This window comes from Vicia villosa, linkage group LG2 (assembly GCF_029867415.1).
Source record: "Vicia villosa cultivar HV-30 ecotype Madison, WI linkage group LG2, Vvil1.0, whole genome shotgun sequence".
Taxonomy (NCBI): Eukaryota; Viridiplantae; Streptophyta; class Magnoliopsida; order Fabales; family Fabaceae; genus Vicia; species Vicia villosa.
The window spans coordinates 213,203,771-213,228,695 of record NC_081181.1 but is presented as its reverse complement, the minus strand read 5'-3'; the positions used below and the strand labels follow the sequence as shown (position 1 = coordinate 213,228,695).

At 36.9% G+C, this 24,925-nt stretch overlaps 1 protein-coding gene across 2 annotated transcripts; it reads right to left on the bottom strand.

Annotated features, from left to right (window-relative positions):
• Positions 1-14,922: 14,922 nt before the first annotated feature.
• On the bottom strand, positions 14,923-23,903 carry LOC131653805 (DNA repair protein RAD51 homolog 2-like). Of its 2 annotated transcripts, none has more exons than XM_058924093.1 (13): positions 23,721-23,903; positions 23,401-23,514; positions 23,143-23,295; positions 22,916-23,019; positions 22,759-22,822; positions 22,576-22,631; positions 21,125-21,205; positions 20,114-20,173; positions 19,941-20,032; positions 19,752-19,874; positions 17,627-17,770; positions 16,715-16,851; positions 14,923-16,416 (listed from the first exon to the last, which is right to left on the bottom strand). In XM_058924093.1, exons 1-12 carry the CDS (start codon positions 23,802-23,804, stop codon positions 16,826-16,828), a joined length of 1,101 nt encoding a protein of 366 aa, XP_058780076.1. In that variant the 5' UTR covers positions 23,805-23,903; the 3' UTR covers positions 14,923-16,416; positions 16,715-16,825. The 2 variants fall into 2 exon arrangements, with proteins under 2 accessions (XP_058780076.1, XP_058780077.1); XM_058924094.1 differs by having other exon boundaries at positions 14,924-16,416; positions 19,752-19,871.
• Positions 23,904-24,925: the final 1,022 nt, after the last annotated feature.

Below are 24,925 nucleotides of genomic sequence, written 5' to 3'. Positions count from 1 at the left end.
CGGACTCTTAAATGAATTAAGTATGGATGACTATATGGGGAAAGATCCTAAGTGTTAGGAATCTTTGACACATGAAAGATATGGTTTATCTGCCTTGTACAAAGCCCAAGGTTGTGGCTACTGAGTGATGAAGGACTCACTGGGGAGACTCTATTATCTGCCTTGTACAATGCCCAAGGTTGAGGCTGACTCTTGACAGGGGAGTTTTATTGTTTGGGTGCCTTGTATGAAGCCCAAGGTTGAGGCTAACTGTTTTTGTTGGTTTTGACTCTATTGAGGAGATTTTATCTATTAAAAGACTGTTTTTTGATGGAAGCTAACCCTTTCCAGGGATTTGACTCAGCTGGTGAATTTGTCTGTTAAAAGACTGTTTTTTGATGGAAGCTAACCCTTTCCAGGGATTTGACTCAGCTGGTGAATTTGTCTGTTAAAAGACTGTTTTTTGATGGAAGCTAACCCTTTCCAGGGATTTGACTCAGCTGGTGAATTTGTCTGTTAAAAGACTGACCTTTATCATGTTTTTTTTTTGGAGACTGACCCTTTCCAGGGGTTTTGACTCTTTTGGGGAAATTATCTCCTAAGAGAATGAAATCTATTTATTTTTTTTTGACATTTATTAATTGACTTTGGAGGCTAACCCTTTCCAGGGGTTTTTATTGAAATGATGGATTGATTTTAATTGACTTTGGAGGCTAACCCTTTCCAGGGGTTTTTATCGAAATGATGGATTGATTTTAATTGACTTTGGAGGCTAACCCTTTCCAGGGAATTTTATTGAAATGATGGATTGATTTTAATTGACTTTGGAGGCTAACCCTTTCCAGGGAAATTTATGATTGAAAAGTGGATGGCAGAAAGATTATCTAGTGGAGACTCTTTGTTTAAAGCCCAAGATGAAGGCTGACTCAATGCTGAGGATGACCAAAACATAGATCCTAGACTCTACTAAGGAGGATTGATGAAGATAAGGGTGACAGAGACTGTCCATGTCTCTCATTCCAAAAATGTACTCAATGTGAAATTGAGACAAACTTAGCTTGTTTTAAGTCTGGTTTAAATTGGAAGAAACTCACCAGGGTAGGCTAAAAGGTGACTAAAGACCTGTTCCTATGTTTATAAGAAACCTGATGGGTCCTTGTATACAAGCTCAAGAGGAAGCTGGAAATGCTTTTAAGAAGCCTGTGGGTCCTTGTACAAAGCCCAAGAGGAGGCTAATCGAGGGTCCTTGTTATAGCACAAGAGAAAGCTTATGTAGTTTTGAACTTATTTTGGCTCTAAGCAAATGGGTAAGAGGTTTCACCGGGAATAATTCCTCTTTGGGTGGATGTGTCCTATTTTTTGGATTCTAAGGTTTTTGCCAAGATGTTTCACCGGGAATAATTCATCTTGGGGGTTTGAACTACAGATCTCTAATTAGGAAAGAGCCTTCACCGGGAAGACATTCTCAATCCTAGGTCATATTCCTATAATATATATATAGTTTAACTGTCCTAAGGTTTATACTCAAACGTAGTTCTAAACTAATATATGCACAATTTATATTTGACAGTAATTTAAATAAAGACTGTAAATTGAAAGCTTGTAAAGCCTAACCTGGATGGAGTGGAGGCCATTGAAGAAGTATGTACAGAGCCTCAACAGTAATTTTTGTTGTTTTTGTTGATAACAGTTGAATGTATATGATAAACAGTTAATGGTTTTTGAAAAACAGAAGAAGTGAAGATGGACAAAGGTCACATAGGTATCTGAAGAGTTTCACCGGGAATAATGCCCTTCAAATACCAGAAGAATGTTTTTGAAAATAGAAAGAAGATTTTGAAAATACAGTTTTGAAAACAAGCTAAGAAGAGAAGGTTTTTGGGACTTACACTCTATTAGAGGCCCACTTAAAAATGATTTACTGTTTATGAAAACAGTTGAAGAAAAGATTGAAATGATATAAGGTTTTGTTGTTTGAAAACCTTAATCATCTGTTTAATCAGAGATTGAAAACAATTTTGTAGATTGACAAAAGTCAACTTAATTAAGGCAAAGATGAAATCTATACCTAATTAAGACCTAAATAAATAGGGTTTTTATCATAACATTATTCACAAAGCAATTAGGTTAAAACAAAATGAAAATATATATTTTAAAGTATATTTAAGAAAACATTTAAAACATACTATTTTAAACCTAATTAAAATACATGAAATAAATAATATTTTTATGATTTTTTTGATTATTTATAAAATATATATATTAATCAATAAGTGTTTAAAAAATGAAGTCAAAATGAATTAATTTGATAAGTTAAATAATTGGTTAAAGTTGTGAAGGAATTAAGTTAGAAAAGTGATAAAAAAATAGGTTTTGGTCCTAGCAAGGCTTGAACTCACGCCCTTATAGCCACACACTCAAAACAACACCACTGAGCCAAACGCCAGTTGGTGACTATAACACGCGCGCATTTGGTTTTGTTTTAAAACAAGTTGGAAAAATCTGAAAAAAATAAAAGGATGAAAAAGTCTGGGGCGAGGGGGATTCGAACCCCAGACTTGTGGCATGATGATACTAAGGGCGCATGTGTGGCCACTAGGGCAAGTTGTTTAGTCGTTAATAAAACGCATACCATTCAAAATAAAATAAAACCTGCCCTGAGATTTCAAATTTGCGCGCCACCACCATCTTCGTCTTCAACCTCAAGCTCTCCATTTTTGGATTTCTGAACTCACTCGTTTCTCAACCATTTGTCATGATGTAAACACGAAACTTGCTCTAATTTCACTCACGATTCTAAATATGTAACTAACATGAACTATCATTAACTACATCTAACTAATTTATCAGAAATCGTGAAGAACCCTAAAATTTCAAAATCAAATTAAATGACTATACTGAAAGATAAATGGATGATGATAGAGGGTTTTCAATCCTCTGATGATGCTGAACAAGATAGAATCGAGCTATTTCACAAAAGGTACTTAAATTAGAGAGGTGAAGTTCAGAAACTTACCTCTGAAAATGGAGATCGTGAGGATGATTGAGAGCACCTGGGTTTGAATGAATGATCTCAATAGCTTCCCTGAGACTCAATGATGCTAACTGGATGCTTATTGTAGCCTGAATCCTTCTGAATTGTTCTATGGACCTCCCTCGATTTGAGCTTCAAGTGGACATGGAGGTTGTTGAATCCTGAGTTACAGATGAGCTGCAGCCATCTGGTTAGCTTCACTATGACCTGAGGAGTGTGTCTGGATGATTGGCTTGCCTTGAAACCTTCTGAATCACTCCATGGACCTCCAACTGCAAGTGCTCCAAAGTGAGAGCAACAATGGTGTTCCTCCACCTACAGAAGTGATCCAGGTGCTTGGATCACCTCAAATGACCTCCCTTGAGATGTTAGAATGCTCACTTCCCAAAGATATGCTTTGGTTTGAAGAAATCGATTCTTCTTGCCAAAGAACTTTGAAAAACAATGAACAAGTGGAGAGAAGGAGAAAGCAAGTAATATGGTTGCTTTGGTGTGTTTTTGAATGAGGAATGCATCTGTATTTATAGGCAAATGGATCAGTATAGCTGCAGAGGAGTGAGCTTCCTTAGTGAAGTTGATTTGCTTTCTTAGCCATGAAGGAATTTTGCAAATATCTCTTATGCAATGATGAGAATTTTGATTCCATTTGATCAATCCCCTAGCCCTCGATTTTGCTTGATCTTAGGGGACAATTCTGAGCCAGAAATGAGCTCTAATTGGTTGGTGAGAAGATTCCTTGGGTGATTCATCAATTTGCCATAAATTCACAAATGTAATCATTACATAATCACATGTTCTTGTTTTTAGAATCTTCTTCAATCCTTATGGCATGGTGAAAATGAATGCATGGCATGGTTTCAGATGTGTTATGGGTCGTGTAGCATCCATAAGAGAGGTTATTTGCACAAAATTTGCAAAGTCCAAAAGTGTCCATGACCTATAATTTTACTTCATGAGGCCAACTTTGAACAAGCATAACTCCTAGCTCAAATTGAATTTGGAGAAGGTTGAACACAATTTGGAAAGCCCTAAACATCTACTTCAAATCATTAGTTTATGTCTTCTTCAGAATCATTTAGGAAATTTGTGAAAAATGAGCCTAAAGTTGGATGAAAACTAGGTTAAAACACTTAGAAAAATTTCTAAGTGTTTATGACCTAAACTTCAAAATTTCCAAAACTTCATAAATGGTTGATCTTTTGAAAAAAGTTCCTTTGTAAGATGTTGTTTTATTTTGCAAGATCTACAACTTTCATGTTGGAAGTTTTTTGAGTTGTGTAGGTGAAATTTTGAGATCTCACCATGCCTTCAAAAACCCTAATTCCCGACTTTTCGCTCCTTGATGAATTTCTTTGAATTTCTTTGGCCAAATGACTTTGACATCCATATATTGATGATATTGATCTTTGAAAGTCATTTTTTGACCAAAAACCTTAAAAGTCAATGATGATCCTTCACAGTTGACTTTTTCCTGACAAAGTGAATTTTTGGGCTTTTGTGTAGAAATAAGATCTTCTCCACAAATGGATGATATAAATGGATTATATGGAGGTAGTAGAGATCCTTGAATCATGTCTTGAGTTTTGGATTCATGCCCTGATCAGAAGTCAACTATCTTGGTGAATTAGGTCAAAACCCTAATTTGTCGACCATGTGAAAGTAATGACTGTAGACTTTGAATTGAAGTGTGATGTCCAGTAGACCTTGTAATATGAGTTATTTGAAGATGATTGATGTCTTTGAATGACCCTCTGAGGTTTTTTAGGGTTTCCCAAATGTGATCCCTGATTTCAGTCCTTGATAGGCTCAGAACCCTAGTCTGGCGACCTGAGTAAACCTGTACTCATATGACTGGATGTCTAATCAATCATAGATGAGAAAAGTGAAGTCTTTGAGCCTCATGATTGTATTAGGGACTAATCCTTGTATTGATTGATCCTTTGCCTGAGCTTTCTTGTCTTTGAGCATCCTCGATTAGGTACCAGATGGAGAAATGACTGCTCTAGGTACTTGTCTTGACCTGATGAAAAATCCTGAAGATATGTCATCTCAGGGGGGTCAAAAATTAGGGTATGACAGTGAGCATTCCGTTTAGTACCTGGATGGATTTTTTATTGGTGGGGGTAGGGAGGTCTGAGAATGCTCGGCATTTATCAGGGTTGGCTTCTATTCCTCGTTCTGTTAAGTAGAAGCCGAGGAATTTGCCCGCCCGTACTCCGAAGGTGCACTTCTCTGGATTGAAGCGCATCCTGCAGGACCTGGCCTGCTCGAAGACCCGCTTGAGATGTAGCGTGTGGTCGGAGTCTTCTCGAGATTTGACGATCATGTCGTCCATATACACCTCGAGCGTGTCGCCGATTTCTCCTCGAAAGACCTTGTTCATCATCCGCTGGTAAGTTGCCCCGGCATTTTTGAGTCCGAAGGGCATTACGTTGTAGTAATAATTGCCCGATTCGGTCATGAAAGCCGTGCATTGCTTGTCGCATTTCGCCATGGGAATCTGGTTGTAACCAGAATAAGCGTCCATGAAGGACAACAGTTTATAGCCGGCCGAGTTGTCGACCAGTCTATCAATATTAGGTAAAGGGTAGGCGTCTTTTGGACATGCCCGGTTAACATCAGTATAATCAACACACATTCTCCATTTTCCATTAGATTTTTTAACAAGTACAACGTTTGAGAGCTAAGTTGAATACTTGGCCTCGGAAATAAAATTTGCCTCTAGGAGGTCTTTTACAGCTTTCTCGGCAGCCTCCGCTTTCTCGGGAGACTGCCGACGCCTACGTTGTACTACGGCCTTGGCGGTTGGATTGATGGAGAGGTGGTGGCAGGCGACCTCAGGGTCGAGTCCGGGCATCTCTGCGGCGCTCCAGGCGAACAGGTCGGCATTGGCTCGAAGGCAGGCTACAAGTTGTTTCCTCGGTAGGTCAGGGATGCCTTTGCCGATCTTCACTGCTCTGTCGGGGTTGTCTCCCAGGGGGATCAGCTCGAAATCTCCGTCGGGGACAGGCCGGACGGGATGAGGGGCTTTTGATTGTGTTTCTTCCCCGGTCTTCAGTTCTTCTTGTGTGAACCTTGCATCGAGGTCGACTGAGCTGACGTTGGCCGTTGGAACCTGATCTTCCCGAGGATGCTTGTCTTCGGCTCTTGGTTTTTTGTTGGAGCTGGTCGGAGGGGCGATCAGCTCTAGTCCTTTGACGGATGCATCGAAGATCCTCCTCGCAGCTTCAATGTCGGCGTTGATGGTGGCCACTTTCCCTGTCCTCGTGTAGAACTTCATCTTCAGATGGACCGTGGAGGGCACGGCGGTTAGCTCGGCCAGTGTTGGGCGTCCGATGATGCAGTTGTACAATGTTTTGCAGTCGATTACCAAAAACCTGGTTTTGACTTGCCTGGACGCTTCCCCTTCCCCGAAGGTGACAATCAGCTCGACGTAGCCCCATGATTTGGTGGTGGCTCCGTTAAAACCTTGGAGGTCGGAACCCACATAGGGAGTGAGGTGCGAGTCATCCAGCTGAAGTGTTTGGAAGAGGTGGGAGTACATGATGTCGACCGAACTACCTTCATCTACCAGGACCCGTCGAACATCGAAGTTTGCCATTCTGGCTCGGACGAGGAGGGGAATGGTGGCGTTTGGAGCTCCGCCGGGTAGTTCTTCGAGGTAGAAAGTGATTGGCTCTGACTTTCCTCGGAATTTCCGCAGAGTAGGGCCGAGATCGGCATTGGCGCTGAGTAGCTCGTCGAACTTTCTCTTGACTGAACTGACGGTGAGAGAGCCGGGGTCCCCGCCGTTGGAGATGACCATTGCGGTGGGGAAATGTTCCCAGGTGCTGAGGGCGGTCGTCACGCCGACTGAAGGGATGAAGTCTTCCGGTCGGGTTACGGACAGTGCGACTTGAAGCGGTCTGCTGTCTGGTGAGTTCCCCTCGTCAGAGTTTCGAGGATGTCTCTTCTGGGGGGTTCTCCCTTCTTGGTGTATCTTGCCAGGTGGCCCTCTTTGATCAGGGTCTCTATGGCATCTTTGAGATTTATGCATTCGTCGGTCATATGCCCGTGACTCTTGTGGTACTTGCAGTACTTGGACTTGTCCGTCCCCGGTCTTGTAGGATTTGACTTCGGGGGCCTGATGTTGGATTTCTTGAAAGGGCGTTCTGGCAGTCGGCCAGGATTTTCTCCCGGGAGGTGTTCAAAGGAGTGTAGTCATTGAAACGCCCTGCTGGTCCTCGCCGTTCTTTGACATCTCGGGACCTGTCGTCCCTTCTTTTGTCTTGTCCTCGGCGTGACCCCGGATCTTTGAGGTTTGAGCTGCGAGCGGCATCACTGCCCCTCGAGGCTTTGATCGCGGCTGCCTCGCCTTCCTCAAAATCGATGAATGCCTTTGCTTTGCGGAGGAGGGCATTCATCGAGTGCACCTTCTCAATCTTAATGGCCTTCTTGAAGTCACTGCCGGGGAGAAGTCCTCGCTCCAAGATGTACCTCTTCATGTAGTCTTCTGTCTGCACTTGGACGGCCTCCTTGTTGAATCTTTCAAGGTAATCTCAAAGAGGTTCGTTGGGTCCCTGTACTACGGCCTCGAGATTGGCTTCCGATTTCGGTTGTCGTCGGGAGGCTGTGAAGTGGCTCAAGAAGAGTTCTTTGAGCTCGGTCCAGGAATGGATGGAGTTCGAAGGGAGGTTCCTGTACCAATTCATCGCTCCCTTCCTGAGGGTGGTCGGGAAAATGCGGCACTTGATCGAGCCTCTGACGACGTGATAGTCCATGACCGCTTCGATGCTCCGAATATGGTCGTCGGGGTCAGTGGTTCCGTCGTATTGGTCCAATACTGGCGGTTTTTCCATCCCCCGAGGGAGGTGGGCTCTCCGGATATTGGCGGACAAGGGGCTGCGGAAGTCCTCCTCGTCGCTCGGTCCTGGTGAATGGTAGTGCCTGTTTCGTCGGGAATCCTCTTGGTTGTCACCCAACGCAGCTTTGGAGGGGCCCCGACGGCCCTGTTCGGGGGAGGGGCTTCTTTGTTCAGCGGTTTCAGGTTTCTGGTTCTTCCTGTTCTTTCGGGGTGGAGAACGGGAACGAGTCCTCCGGCGGCGATGTCTTCTCGGGGGGGACCTTGAAGAGGACGGGGAACGCCGACGGTATCTTCTCGGCGGTGAGCGCGAGGAGGAATAGGAGCGTGACCTGTAGTGCCTCCGCGGAGAGGGGCGGCGTCGTCGCTGTCTTTCCAGTTCGTGAATTCGGTCGTCCTGAATTCTGAGGAGGCTGTTCGTCAATTGTATTTCTTTGAGCAAGCGGACGGTGATGGGGTCAGCATCCTCGGGAATGTTGAGCGGTTCCTCTTCTTCTCCATGACGGGCTCTCTGCCTCTCGGAGGTGTGGGTGAACGAGGAAGCATGTTGCCCGTCTCGGAGGTCGGTCTCATTCACATTCTGGGCATGTTCCGGCACGTTGGTCGTTCTGATCTGCTCGCCGTTCTGAACGTGCCCTTCTGGAGGAACATGGTCAACATTCTGGACCTGTTGTAGGACCTGCAACAGCTGAGTGTCCTGGGTTTCATGCCCGGACCTTTGTCGCCGACGATCCCCCCGACGATGATTAGCTAGCTCGCGGGAGGATTCCTCGATCAGCTTGTGAAGGAGGAAAGGGTCAGCGTTTGGGATGTTGTTGTTGTCAGCCATGACGATTGGAGATGATTAGCTTTGATCTTTGTTCTTTAAAGATGGGGAAGCAAGTTTCCCACAGACGGCGCCACTGATCGTACCTGATCAGAAGAATCGTCGTAGGCTGCTCGGACTGGATCTTCTAGGAAGGAGAAAGGGGGGGGGGTGTACCTGCAAGGTACTCCAATGCCAAAGTAAGTTGACGAGCAAAGGAGCGCAAGTACTAGCTAAGAGTGAATACCTTACCCTCTAGTTAAAGAGGGTATATATAGCCCCCAGCGCTGGGCCATGATCTCGCTATTGGGTTGGATTCCCAAGCCCAACTAGGAGACTGCCAGGTTTCCTGAGCGGAAATATCGGAGGTGCGTGCATGCCCTCTGTCCTGGTTAACCGCTCCGAAGTTCCAGGGAGACGCGATCTTTCAGGAACCACGTGGAATCCGAGTTGTTCGGAGGGTTGAATATGAAGGAACCCTGCGCGGAGCAGAGTCCTCGGCAACGAAGGTGTTTGCGTGGTCGTCAATGCCGAACATGTCGGGTGCCATTTGTTCCGGGGACACCGGGCAGCCGAGCATGTCTAAGGTGGGCACTCTAGGAGCGTAGGAGGTCGTAGAGGAACGCGGGCCTCTGAGGTTTATTGGGCCGAAAAGCATATTGGGCCTAACCTTGGCCCAGTCCAGAACAGGATCCATCACTGAATGCATATGAATGAATGCACACATATAACATACTTAAAAACATCACTGATCCGATGCACCACATCGTCTCACCATTTTCATCATCGTCAAAGTATGTACATGTTTGCACAATCATTCAACTATTTACACATTCATCATAATAACCATAACAATAACCACAATTCATCTATCATCACACCGAAACATTGTCATATTCACACAATCACACATATGCACAATATTTTATTTCACAAGGCAATTAAATCAATTTTTAAAATTAAGTCGGGCCACTACCCATCCCACCAATCCATCATATAAAATATTTAATTTGCTTTACAACGCCCAAAACGTCACGAAGAACGCATATACGGATCAAAAGTTATGATTTTTTAAAGTTCAAGAAATTTCTACACAGCAGGGTCCCCTGAGGGACTCACCAGCGGCCTATGGCAGAAACGAACTACGTTGGGACCACCGCTTGGAGGACTAGCTCCGCTTAGCGAGCCCTTTTATTTTTTTGAAAAACGAACAGCACCCGCTTAGCGAGCCAGGGGCCGCTTAGCGGACGTGCGATTCTGCAGATTCTCAAGTCTGTGACAGACCTGCGATTTCACACTCCTTTCACCTAAAATCGATTCCAAACACCATTTACAGACATACAATCATCAATTACATCATCATGCATCGATAAAACTCATTATCAACCACAATTCATACAATTTCATCAATTAATCTAAATTATAACATTCCTAAACCTAACAATCTCAATCCCAATATACTCACTCGAATCAAATCATATCTTAATCTATTCTATCACCTATAATCGCATAATAGAAATTAACCGGAAGAGTCCCCCCTTACCTTGGTTAAAGATCTGGAAAGCTCTTCTTCTTATCTTCTTTCACGTATCTTCTCTTTCTCAGACTTTTGCCCTTTTTGCTTCCACTCTCACAATTTCCTCTTTTCCTTATTTTATGAAAAATATAATTTACTTTAGTAAGGGCCTACCATTTAGCACCTCCCCTCTACTAATCATAACACAAGCCCAATAACTTCCTTTTCCATAATTCTCAAATAAATCCAATAAAATGCCAAATAATTTCTAATAATTAATTTAAATCTTAATTAAATTAAAATGGAAAAAATATGGGGTGTTACATCCTGTGTCAATCAAACACATGATAGGATAAGTCTTATCATGTCTGTATCCTATAATATCCTTATCCTGCTTAATATTCTATCATGTCTCTATCATATCTTGCACACCAAACAAGCCTTTTGATTATAAAATTAGAAGTGTGTTTTACAATAAACTACATGTTTTCTTAATATTTGGACATTTATTTTGAACAAACATCATTGATTAACTATAACATTAATATCATATTATAACCAAAAATAATATTATAATATACAAAGTAATAATATTACAACCAAAAATATCAACAATATATAATATCACGTACAAGTATATATTATTAAAGTTTTCAACAAAATATATAATATACAGTACATTCTGTTATGTCACACCCGATCTACTCTCTCCTCTTCAAATTCTTGTGTCGCAAGTCATTTCGAGCATGTTTGAGGATGTTTTGCCCAACACTATGAACTGAAGTGCCCTCTTATAAATTTCCACCCGATAATATCTCAATTGTAATGTCTCAGATACGGGTGCATGTACCGAGTAAAATACTAGCATAGTCGTTTTTCTGATGTAGAAAAATTGGTTGCGTATATCAAAAAGAAGCCGCACATCGGGATGATTCGGCAAGATAATGGTAAACCCTATCAACCGCATGGAAAACACTTTCTACGGTAGAAAAAAAATACACATTTAAACAAAAACAAGTCATGTTTTAGGTGTATAAACGTGCACGAAAACCACAATCAATTAAGGTAATGAATACAATAATCAATAGTACTTCATTAGTTTACCAATTGAATAATCCTCTTGTAAGAAAAAAAGAAAGAATTGAATAATGCTAAATAAAAAAGAATAGGTTTTATTTTATTTCCCTGTTGGATGGATGGGTACGTTGTCGGCAAGATGTACGAGGTTTAAGGTTAAGGAGACGTGGTTGTTTCTTCTCCATTCGTGGAAATCCCTTCTTTAATAATTTTTTCCGTCGGTTTGCCAAACATATTTAATTTTTCTATATTTTAATCTAAATCATTGCCATTATTTTATCCTCATTTATTTCCACTTTCAGACAGCAGGTAGGGTTACAACCTTATTATTTTAACAATTTTCTAACTTTCCATGATTCCAATTATTGTTTTGAGAATCATATTGTTTATGTGTTTCTTCATTGTCCTATCTTTTATATAAAAGTTTAATATTAATTATAAATATACAAACAAAATATATTATAAAATTTGTCGATTATGCTCACAGGATATAATTAGGAAAAAAAATATATTGACGGTAAAATAGTTTGACAATATTAACCAATGACAATTATATAATCTGTTAAGTCAGACTGAAGATCTAATAATTTATATAAATGATGAAATGATATATTTTTTAGTGGATATCAATGTAAAACTTTTATATAACAGATTCAATATTAATTATAAATATACAAACAAAATATATTATTAACAACTTTATTAATTATGCTCACGGCTAGGGTTGAAAATAAGTCGAGTCGAATTCTCTTCAATTCGACTCGACTCATTAAAAATTGGTTATATTTAAATATTGGTTTGAGTTCATCACGGACTTTTTCTTCAGCTCAAATTTTATTCGTTAGAAGTTCACAAACAACTCAATTCAACTCATTAGATTCACTTCGTTAAGTTTAACTCGTTTGTTTCACGGGCTTCAAAGTCATTTTTTAAATTCATTCTTTTTATATTTTTAAATTTTTAAATTTATATTTTTTTAAATAAAAAATATAAAAGTAAAATGAAAATTATAAGATTGACATTTATACAATGTTGATTTTATTTGTATAATTATTTTTAGAAATATTTTTGTTCACTTAAAAATATAAATTATCAATTAAAATCGTTATATTAAAGGAAAATATAGGGTTAAGATTTGGAGCAAATCTTTAAACCTATTCTTAAAAACAATATAATTCATGTCATATATAATCGATTTGACTCGTGAACTTAACGAGTTGAAGTATGTATAGTTTAAATTCAGCTTATTTGATTAACGAATTTAATTTTTAGCTTATATTCAACTCATTTGATTTATGAATTTAGATCAACGATTTAATTGTCGAATTGAGTTCCGAACTATTTTTGAGTTGGTTCAGTTCATTGTCCGTCCTACTCTCATATATATATATATATATATATATATATATATATATATATATATATATATATATATATATATATATATATATATATATATATATATATATATATATATATATATATATATATATATATATATATATATATATATATATATATGATAATAATAATCTATTGAATAAGTTGACATTTCGGAGAGATTAAGATGCCACGTTTATTATTAATAAACTAAACATGATTAGCCATCAGAACAGAACAATATCACTCAACCCTAATATCAATATTTAATCAATTATAGGAGTATTAAGATAAGATTATTTGTACGTACCTTAAGTCATGAGTTAAACAAGATTCAAAGGCATATATTGGAAATCTTTTATACATTATTTAATTATGAATAAGTTAGATTGATTTGTGTGGTATCATTTATATCTGGCAGCAGCTATAGCTATAGGAACCAGTAAACTATAGAGGCTAATTTGTTTAACTGAAATCATGTGACATGAAATTGATTGTATTTTATTTTGATTAAGAAACCAAAGTTAGATGGAAGATAAATTAATTTGTGTTCTTAATTTAGGTGTGGACAAAAAATATTGAATCAAAATAGAGGCTTGAAAAATTGCCATCCACATGATGCATATGAAATTTCAAAGATATTATTTTAAGATATATGGTGGATATGGGACTTTGATCTAATCGAGAAGCACATGCAGCATCTTTTAGCATAAATTTTATAACAATGTCATGTCATATTCTTTTCTAAGTTAGGTATTTGAAACTCATTTCTAACAACCTCAAATCAGATGGCATTTATGTTTATAAAGTATATATATGCATGTGTTAATACTATTAATCGACCAAATGGTGCTAAAATGGAATTAAGGTAAGTCTTGAGTCATGGCACGTGGAGGTTTCTCTCGTAGTACTTATATTCTTTGTCAACCCCCAAATTATACTGGCATTTGGCACTCCTAACTTTCCATTATCTTCAAAATGCCCGTGACAATTGGGGTGGCCAAGAATAAAATTACACCCATGACAATTGGGGGTGGTCAGGAATGAAAATTCTGTAGTTTTGTAGTTTTGTAAAATTTTCGATAACATATCAAAATTTCGATAATTCATTTATAAACTTTTGGTATAATGTTTTTTAAAAAAATTATTCTATCGATAATTTTGAAATATACTTAAATTTTTTGTACATTATCGAAAATTTTAAATTTTTGATAGTGTAAAAAAAAACTTTTTCAAAAATAAACTATCGAATTTTTAAGAAAATCTAAAAATTTCTGAAAATTTATTTCAAAAATTTCATGAAAATCCGATATTTTTATAAAATTTTCTATAAATATATTTTTGTAGGGACGTAAAGATAATAACACTATAATTGAAGGAGATATAAGTGTGGGGTGGCGGATTAATTTTTCTTTTTTAAAAGAGTGTTCGTCCTGTCTAACTCAATTGTACTAAGTTTATAAACAATACATAAACAAATTACTTTTACATAGTTAATTAACTATATCAAAAAAGAACCTGTAAGTCTAAAATTGAATAAAAATAAGATTTAAAATAGATTAATAAAGAATGGTATTTGAAAATAGTGAATTTTATAAAATAAAAATTTAATATAGTATTAAAAATTATTGAACAAATCATTCACTATTATTACACGCAAACTCAATAATATTTATAAAGATGTTTATTTCTTTTTTACAAGTGAAAATAGGAGAAGAAAAAAAGTTTAAAAAATTATTCAAAAAAATAAAGTCTCACTAGTATCATTTAGCATAAGAGTGATAATTTTAACAAGAAATTATGTAAAAGACTGATACACCGCATCATTGTTAATTTCATGCCTTTTATCAGTGGTGGATCCAAAAAAAATTGGAGGAGACATTTTTTTTAATATTATGAAGAGTCGGGATGTAGTAATGTCAAACATTAACACTTATAAATCAATTTGTAAAAAGTAACTTATAATCTTGTAAGTCAATTTGGAAGGTGAATAAGATTCACACAATTATAGAAAAAAAAATTATTGATTACATCATTTTTCTAAATATAACATATACATTAATTTTAATTATTATATTAAAACCTATAAATCAAACTAATCTTTTTAGTACTTATCTTTTTTAATTTTTAAAAGATAATGTACAATATAAAACTTCAAAAAAATTTAATTTATTGATAGATAACTCGCTGATTATCTTCATTGTAAGAGTCAACATATGCTGGACCTCCTCTAAGACTGCACATGAATTGGGTTCAAGAAAAATGAATTTGAGTTGGGTTTATATATATTATAAGAAATTCTAGCAACACCTCCCTTATCATTCTATATTTCTATTCGACGCACTTTTTTCTTTCCATTCTGCTTTCCTAGGGATATCAATTGTCTATTCTCTATCCATTGTTTCAAATGATTAGTAGTTTTTTCTCTCTCTCTCTCTCTGTGTAAGTTTTTACAACAATTCACTGTAAAAAATAATGTAGATAATATCAACAATTAATAAACAAATCAGTGGTGGATATAATATTATATACACAGCTATAACAAATCAAAATAGTAGCAATATCAACCTTTCCCTTCAGTAACTACTCATTTTATAGTAGCACAAATACCTTCTTTAAACATTTGTTAAGCTAAGAAAGCTTCATATAAAAGTTGCACTTCTGTAAACCAAATGGACAAACAAAAAATAAAAAGGTAACAATCAACATATATTGCTAAGCCCACTATTAATCTATGTAACGTCTTATTAATCTATGTAACATCTGAAAAAGGAGTATCCGTATCCTAAAGCGACATTGATACTTATAATTATTTAATTAATTTTTTTTAATTATCACTAGTATCCACATTATGGGTGAGTTTTTGGTGTTCATGCTTCTTAGCTATTAGTGCTACAAGTTTCCTTTGTCATTGTTAACTTAATAAATTAACCATCTTGTACTCTTGGCGCACTACCAAGAACATGAAATGAGCTCCTAGATGTCTTCAAATGATATAAGCATGAAATGAAGCTCCTAGATGTCTTCAAATGATGTAAGCAAAGAGAAATCAATCATTGATTCAGGGCATTTTGACCTAACGACAAATTTTTTATGTGATGGGGAATAATAGATGCTTATAAAGTTCAATTTGTCTGAAAATTGACTGATATTAGAAAGTTTTTGCAAACAAATCCAAAATTTAGAAGAATCAAAATTGATACTTGAAGTCATTAAACTTAAACCATTTCTTCAAAATCATCAAACAAACCCAGATCCAAATATGATAACAATGTTGAGATAATAGCATTTCAATTATTTTAGTAATTTAATACTTTCCAGAAATTCATGCAACACAGAAAAACCTTTACACCACTTCTACATGAAGTTGTAGTTACTGACAATCTTGAGTCAAGACATCTAGGCCATTTCATGTTGTTAAGATTTATATTATCAAGAATATAATATGTTGTTAAAATGACTCTTCCCCACACATAACTCAGACATGTTATACTTGTTTAGAATAACGTTTGTGTCATATCTTGTAACCATTGAAATCAAAACCGGGGCCTTTTCATGTTGTTAAAGGCAAATGCTAGCTTATCATCAACATTTCCAAACTACATACTGTTCAATACATCCCTAGCAGAAAAAAATCAACATTGCAGTATGTTGCATGATCTTCATAATTTACAACAAAGCCTCCAGACAATCCACCAATCCAACATGGCAACAGATGACATAAAGATGGAGATTGGCAGCAAAACCCAAAAGTTGTTAGTGGTGACAAATGCAGAGCAAGATACCTGCAAAAAGTCGACAACTAACTATAAGAATCTAAATCACCCAATCAAATCTAATCACAATTCACCTTCATAGTTGTAGCTTCAAGACACGGGAAAGTCTTCAGATTCAACTACCATATATAATCTTATGAAAACAATAAAGAAAATAAATATGAACATGTTTTTCCATAATTTATTAACATAAATACCTATTTTATAGTTCATATGACTGGATGGAAAAAAATATATGGAAGTACCAGCTCAAATATAAAAGCCTATAGAATAATATACATATCCCAATGACAATAACTACACTAACCTGGGAATATCTGAAAGAAAACATATTGTTGAAGTGAACTAGTATGTTGCATATCCCATATGATTGGAAAAAGCATACTATGAACTGATAACTGGTGTGCTGCTTTACCCTTTAAAAATTTAACAAAGCATTTGGGCCTGCATGATTTTAATAAAAAAATAAAAATTGGCAAGTTGAGATTTGAGCTTTAATATATTTAGACAACCAAAGGAAACCCTAGAAAAGTAGAACTTAAAATTGCAAATTCTTCAGTAATATTTTGAACAGTGTGTTACAAGAGAAGAAGGAATGCACAGTAGTATTCACTTACAAGTTATACCATCTAATATTTTGTTATAAAACACATAATTAACGAGTTCAACTATTGACTCAGTGATATTAATTTAATCATGCAAGCCAAGATTTAGATAATTTAGGGCATTTGTATGTATGTAATATAATAATAGGTATATTTTTTGACATAATAATAAATGTGTATTTATATTTTGAACGGTATATTATACATTAAAGTTAAATGGTTCAATAATGTAACAATTAAGTTTTGAATTTATGAAATGTTCCAGACTAGATCTAAAACTTTCACTCCCATAGTTGATTTTGTAAAACTTAACTCGTGGAGTTATTGAAGTGTCGAAGTGTGTCCATACTTACCGTTGATATAAATAAATCCCTACTCTTACTTTGTTTACTCATGAAAAAAGAACACCTAGACCCTATATTTGTCACATTTAACACAGAATTTAAACCAGAATAAGAATTTTTTGTCCGTGAATTTCATGTCTAAAACAGATAGAGAACAACTAGTTGTGAATGTCACTCTACATTTGCTATGGTTTAATTTTTCCAAATAATTCTTGTACTCATTTAAAATGCATTCAGCAGATCTTACAACAGAAAAACTCAGGAACAAACCTTGGCAGTGTATATTGTTTATTTCTGGCCCTTTCATCTCTATCCCATTATCATCAAGCAAAACAATCCCTGATGAAGTAATGTTAAAAGGGAAAGCCAAAGGTGGTGAAATTGGAGACTTCGCCAGCTTAATAAACCTTTGACCTGCAAGAAATTGGGCATCTGAAATTCAAATTGGTAACATAAACACAATCATTTATAACAATCATTTATAGCAATAATATAAGGTGATTGACACAATCCCAGGTTAAATAGTACTCCTGAACTGAGTTATATACTTGCCTGTGTTACTTAGACCTGAGTATTTTTAGGTTGGCTTTTTACTTACTGGCTTATCCCTACACTTGACCCAAACATCTTCGATGTATTTGGCTTTTGTTGACATTTCGGAAATATTGCTTTTTCCTCCCCAAGTTCCTTTCTTTTTGCTTTTTGCTCTGATATTGAATTCCTTTCACTTGCTTCTCTGCGTGAACAGGTACTATGGTGCAAGTCATTAAGTATCCTCCTTCTGGACCTATAATCGGCAGAGAAGTATGCTGCTTATATCCCTGGGTGGATGACACTTACTTGGGGACTCCCTCGGTGTATTCTAATTTATTTGAGTTAGAAAAATATGACGCAGTAAAGGAGATTGGTGGTCCCTCTGGAGCCTAGGATGTTGAGGTTCTAACCTCCCACAGAATTTGCCAAGATTTTTCCCATCCAAGCTTCCCCATGTTTGACGTGGTATTTCGGACGATAGGGATTTTCCTTCCCTTCACTACGTTTGAACAAGAAATTTTCTGATGCCTAGTGGTGGCACCTTCACAGTTACACCCCAACTGTTGGGCCTTTATTAGGGCTTTTGATATGACCCTTGCCCTCCTGTTCTTCTCAGTTGGCACATAAGCAATCTCATAGACTTGAATGAGTTCAATTTGTCTTTGACCGCAACTACATACTTCTATAATAGTGGATCTTTGGCTTGTGCATCTCCCTTGACCTGGGAGACCATTAGCTAGGAGTTTGTGTGTAGCCTGACTGCTTTTGCCCCAATCTCTGATGCCAACATGACTATGGTGATGAAGGCTTCATACTTTGCCTGGTTGTTGGTTGTGAAGTCAAAGCGCAAGGATACTTCTACTATTAGCTCTTTGACGCTCTCAAGAACGCATCCGGCTCCACTTCCTCTACTATTCGATGACTCGTCTGTGAAGACGTTCCACTTTGTTGTGCATGGTTCAGAGGTGGCCGGTGTCAATTCAGCAATAAAGTTTGTAAAGACATGGGCTTTAAGGGTCTTTCTAGACTCGAAAGAGATATCAAACTCTAAAATCTCAATAGACAACTTTGTCATTCCTCCTGCCAAATCTAGTCTAAATATGACTTGCTTCAAAGGTTGATCAGTGTTAACCACTCAGGGTCACGCTTACATAGAGGAGACATCTAGAACCGTGTCGATTTGTCCAACATGGAGTGCAGCAGCCGTTGGATGTGATCAAAGGTTGAGATGACAGGGGAGGCCATGCTCCTATGCGATGTCCAAAAATAAAGGTCCATCTATGAATTAGTGAGTGGACCGCACTTTTTTGGGTTGAATCTATGAATTGGGTAAGTCTTAGTAGTCCTTTGACCAGCCCGAAACAAGTTTTAACTAAAAATGGAAACCATTACTAAAAGTCATTAAAAATTTATTTCAATATAATGTTGGATAATTACAAGTTTTTTAAGTTTTTTTTATGCGTTCAGACAAATTGGTTTAAACAAATGACAAAGTGGGCGACTCCAACCATCCTAGAACTTGTTATTAAGTAGTACTACCTCTAGTCCTATTTATAAGAGAAAATTGACTTTTTAGGTTCATTGAGTAATCAATGTATCTAGACTAGATAATGAACCAAATACATTGATTATTCAATGAATCTAAAAAATCAACTTTCTTTTATAAATGGGACCAGAGGGAGTAATATATAGCAGGTACTATCTAGGAAGTCAGTATCACGAGTTGACCTGAAGACCTCAACCCAAGTTGCCACCCACTCCAACCATTTGAGTTAAGTGGCATGTACACAAACTTTCGTTATTTGTTACAAAATAATACATTTAAAATCAAGAAGACACATATCGCTGCAAATTAACCAACCTGATTTGGATTCAAGTACAAGACGGATGGTCACGGCATGAGCCCAATTAATTCCCAAAGCAGCAACAAGATGAGAGTCAAATGTATCAGGAACGTCTTCTTTTGTAGGGCGGCTTTGAGCTGCTTAACATGTACAATGATATGTTAAACTCTAGCCAACTCTATCTAGAAATAATTTGTTCATCATACCTTGAAAGGAATACATGAGAGATTCATCACCCATTTGAGACCTTACTTGATTTGTCAATACAATTGGAATTCGTGAGAATTCCGCGAGGGACCTAAACATCCTCAAAATCAGAACTGCCTTTAGGAAGAAACATGTAATTCCACTTCGCTAAAATCTCACAAGTGTTTCTTACTTGATAAAGGAGACGTGCCAACCCATTGCTTGTTGCCTAGAAGCCCCACAATCATGTTCACTGAAAAGAAAATTTGACGATTTCTGTGCATCATGAGACATTCATGAATAGGAATATTTCATAAGAATGATAAGCGGAAACATCCAATTAGGAGGTAGTGTTCCAACTTTTGAATTAGCTAAGACAAGTTCGCAGTATAAAAACAACTAACGAACTATTAGATCAGATAACTAGCAGAATAGGAAAAAGAAAACGAGAGATGAGAGAGAAGTTATCGATTGTAACCATTATTGTGGAAAGTATGGGTCTCTTGAATACCAAGGGTTGTACTGTTTTCTGGTATCTCTTACAATAGCCTAGTTGGAAGGGATGATGGCAGAGATGCACACTGGGTTGGAAGCAGAAAAGGCTGGTTTGTACCTGGATGAGCATTGGAGAAAATTGGCAATCCTTCACTCTTGAAGGAGACTACATTTCCCTTTAAGGTTGAGGGAGTAAATCATTGAACACAGGCACAACAAAGAGATGTGTTGTTGGTTAAATTGAAAGGAAACAATCAACTATTGGAATGCAGTGGACTTCCAAGTGGACAATCAATTATTTCTCAAGCTGCAGCTTTACATTACAAAATGAAGTCATTAGCAACCACCCGGCTTTTCAACTCCCTTGTTGAAGAAAGCCTTAGGTCCAAATCAGCAGGCCAAACCTCTGAAAAAATGCTATCAAATAAAACAAGAGTTGAAGGTAGAAGTTGTAATCAAATGGTTACATTCACCGGAGTGGGAGAATAGTTGGGAACCTGTAGCTAGCATTGTTGGCTAGTTGTTCTGTTACACTGTGTAACTGTTTTATTTAATTCAGAAGTTGGGATCTTCTGCTCTCCTTCTATTTCACATCACATTTACCATCCTAATTGGACATCGCTCCTTTTCAAAGAATAATTATAACTGATTTGAAGAGAGCATCTTTGACTACATACTTCACAAACATTGCCAGAAAAGTTTAGCTCACCCTAAAACAAGAGCAGCCATGCTATCAATGATGAGCAACTTCACTTGTTGCTGGAGGAGTGATACTTTGATCCGGTGCAAACTGGTAATGTTAAAAGATTATGTCATATAGTTATCTTGCATAAACTTTAGAATGAGAAGGAAGAATAAAATAGGAGCGGTGATAGATTCTGTCTCCATAATCGGCAACATGCTACATGCAGGAAGTAATAAGTAATTAAGTATGCTACAGTTTAGAGTGTTGTGAATCAGAAACAGAATTCAACACTAAAAGAAACACAATTGGCATATCCAATCTAAGGTTTTTTTTTAAATGTGGCCGCAATTTAGACCTCGGCGTCAAGACTTTGTAGTTCTCTGCAGTGACAATTGAGGCTACATCAGCCACATAGTTTAAAACTTAGTAGATCAGTTTAGAGGGTCATGAATCAGAAACAGACTTCAACACTAAAAGAAGCACGATTGGCATATCCAATATAAGGTTTTTAAAGAAATGTGGCCACAATTTAGACCATGACATCAAGATTTTGTAGGTCTCCGTCCGCAGCAATAATTGAGGCTACATCAGCGGCATAGTTTAAAACTGGGCAGATCAGGTTTAGAGTATCATGAGTCAGAAACAGACTTCAACACTAAAAGAAACACAATTGGCATATTAGGTTTAAAAAAAATGTTGCCGCAATTTAGACAATAACGTCTAGATTTTGTAGGTCTCTGCAGCGACAATTGAGCCTACATCAGCCTCATAATTTAAAACTTTGGTCAAGTCCACTTCTAAACTAGTGATCAACTTTACTCGCAGAATTCCTGGCCACTGATAGAGTTCTTTTGAATAGATTATAAATGACAAATATAAATAACAATTAAATTGTTGTGAACATGCATTTCTTTCAGACCAGGGACAAGATGGTCTTGACAGTAGGTGTGATATATCATTAACTTGTTTCAACTGAGGAAGAGAACAAAACAAATATTGGAACAAAATAAAGATACTGACTAATCATACGCAGTAAGAATTGCCCGAGACTTACGAGTTATAAGGACTAATTTGGCATATCGCTAGTCGATAATGAGATATCAACGTACATCCTCACACCCAAGGCCGGGTATCTAGAGCGTGAGTGGATCTCAATACGACATTTCACACCTAGGATTGGAATTATAGAGCATAGACAAAATATAAGTGGTCCAATAGCATATCCACGATAAGCTTTAATACCATCTTAAAATTTAGACTAGACCTAACTCAACCCTAAAAGCAAGTTCAACCAACGCCTAAGGGTTGCCCAAACCTCGTGAAGGCTAATTCAGTTTTATTTATAGCTGGTGTGGAATCTCAACAATTCCATTCTGTTATAAAGGAACAATATGACATACAATATCCATTGAATGAGATTTAGGATAAAGAGAACTATCTCAACACACATCACCAAGTCAAATGAAGATTCTCACCTCTCAGCAAATTCAGAAAGTGATGTAGGACGTAAGATCAGGATTCTGCCGGCCATCTGTGACATGATAAGTAAAAACAATCTACATCATGTTCCTACCTCCTAAATATAATCAAATTCAGATTAGACAGAAAATCTATACAAAAAAGACATGGGAAAAGAAAAAAAGAAGCAATTTACACACCTCCTGTGCCATTCCCTTCTTGTGAAATATTTCAGGAAAACTCTTTGTTCCAATCTCTATCAATCTAGGCAAAGAAAAAACACATTCACTAGTAAATGGTATCATCATTATTGAAAGCGCTCGACACAGCAATACAGTGCATGCATGCTTCAACTACCTTTTTGAACTAAATTTAGATTCAACATCAATATATATCACCCGGCCATCCAAGCCTCCAAAATTTGCCGGCAACGAAGCCAACAATGAGAGCTTCAAGCAAAACTGCAATATAAAATCCACCCATCCTAGTAAATGGTTAACGAAAACATTCTTGAACATTACCAAAATCCACATCTGATAAAAAAAATTTAAGCGTTAAATGTCATAAAACATAAAATAATTCACCTGTGTTTTACCAATTCCTGGTGGACCAACCAATTCTGTCAAAACACCAAATGGTATACCGCCGCATAAAGCTTCATCCAATCCTTTCAAACGAGTGGGAAGATGACCAGCCATGTTTTCATTTCGTACTCGTTGTTCCATCAGAAGTAACGCCTATCACATTATTATCACAATATTCAATCATTTTTATTAAAAAGATTGAAAACAAAACAAAAACCCTAGATAAAAGAAAGAAGAACATGTGTGTGTTTTGCATACAGTTTGACAAGGTGGACACACGACTTCACTAATGTGCGCCATTGCAGATGCTACTTCTGCCATCCCAACATCCAACAACTCCATCAATTCAAATTCAGTCAAAGATAATGCATCCTGCAATTTTCAAAAATAAATAACAAAAAATTGAATTAATGATACAAAATTCACGATTATAATGAGAAGCAAAAACCGCGACTATTTAGGTCATGGAAATTACGATCTGAATGGTAATAGAAAGGGATGATTCGAATTTGAGCATGAATTACAAAAACGAAAAGCGAATAGAAAAGGGAAAGGGAATTAGCGACGGTTGTTAGTACCTTGGCGGTGATGATGTTGCGAGCAGTGAAGATATTAGCGATGGATTTAGGTAAACTCATCTGGTTGATGAGCTTGTTCGCCATTTGCGATTTTGCGTTCTGAACTCTGTTGTTTCCCGCCAAAACCAGACGATTTTCTTTTGGGGGGCAAAAATGATGAGCGTTGATTATTTGGTTTATACTCTCTACCAGGATCCATGTTGCTCTCTACCATGTTATATATGTATTATGTAGTACCTTTTTGTTAAAAAAATAAAATAAAATTTACGATAAATTTCGTTTTGAGAATCTCTCCTCCAATCCCATTGGAGTTCCATTTATATCTACGAAATCTTTATTTAACGTTGATTTGTTCTGTAGATGTATCTATTGAACTTTTATTTAATATTATTTAAAACGGTTTCATAGATGTATCTGCGAAACAATTCAACGTAAAATAAAAAAGTGCTTTCATATGTGCATCTACGAAAGCGAGGGGTAAAAATGAAATTTCGTCGGGTGTCTAAGAGTATTATGGGGTGAATTGAGATATTGTCGTATTTTTTTGGTATAAGTAAAAAAAATGAAAACAAAAAAAAAAACAAAAAGTTATTTAGGAAAAAAAATCTTAGTAGTATCTACTCAAAGCGACGATTCTTACATAAAGCTTCTAGAAAAGATCGATATGTCGCATTATTATCAGTCTCATGTTTTGTTGAATAGTCGGTTTAAACATTCTCCTTTAAAAAAGTATGAAATATTTGAACTCGTCATTCTTTAGAGAGAAACTTTTTAATATTGTGAAGAATCGCGGCGTAGTAGTGTCAAACATTAAACAACTCTGAGATAAGTTTGATAGCAGAGTATGAGTCAGAATAATACATCGGATTTTTTATGACAAATTTGTCGACCATTAGGGGTGGGAATAAGTTGGGTCGAGCTAGGCTTTGTCAAGCCTAAGTCTGGCCTACTAAAAATTTAATGCCTAAGTCTGGCCTGTGGCCTATCATAGGCTTATTTTTTGGCCTGAGTCTAGCCTCTTTGAAGGCCTGATTGACCTATTAGCTTACTTAAAAGCCTATTTTATTTAAACATTTGTAAATAAGTTATTCAACTCAACTTTATATAGACTAACAAATTAAAATATTAGTGAGATTAAATGTTTGTTTGTATTGACTTATTTGAGTTTATCTAATAGCATAAATGTTGTGATATTATTTGTTTGA

What these genes read in the sequence shown, in the direction of transcription:
- LOC131653805 (XM_058924093.1), bottom strand. Translation starts at nt 23,804, where the DNA reads ATGGCGAACAAGCTCATCAACCAGATGAGTTTACCTAAATCCATCGCT. An exon ending in GCAACATCATCACCGCCAAG is followed by an intron (nt 23,515 to 23,720) that starts GTACTAACAACC and finishes TGAAAATTGCAG; the next exon opens with GATGCATTATCTTTGACTGA. An exon ending in TCTAAATTTAGTTCAAAAAG is followed by an intron (nt 22,823 to 22,915) that starts GTAGTTGAAGCA and finishes TTCTTTGCCTAG; the next exon opens with ATTGATAGAGATTGGAACAA.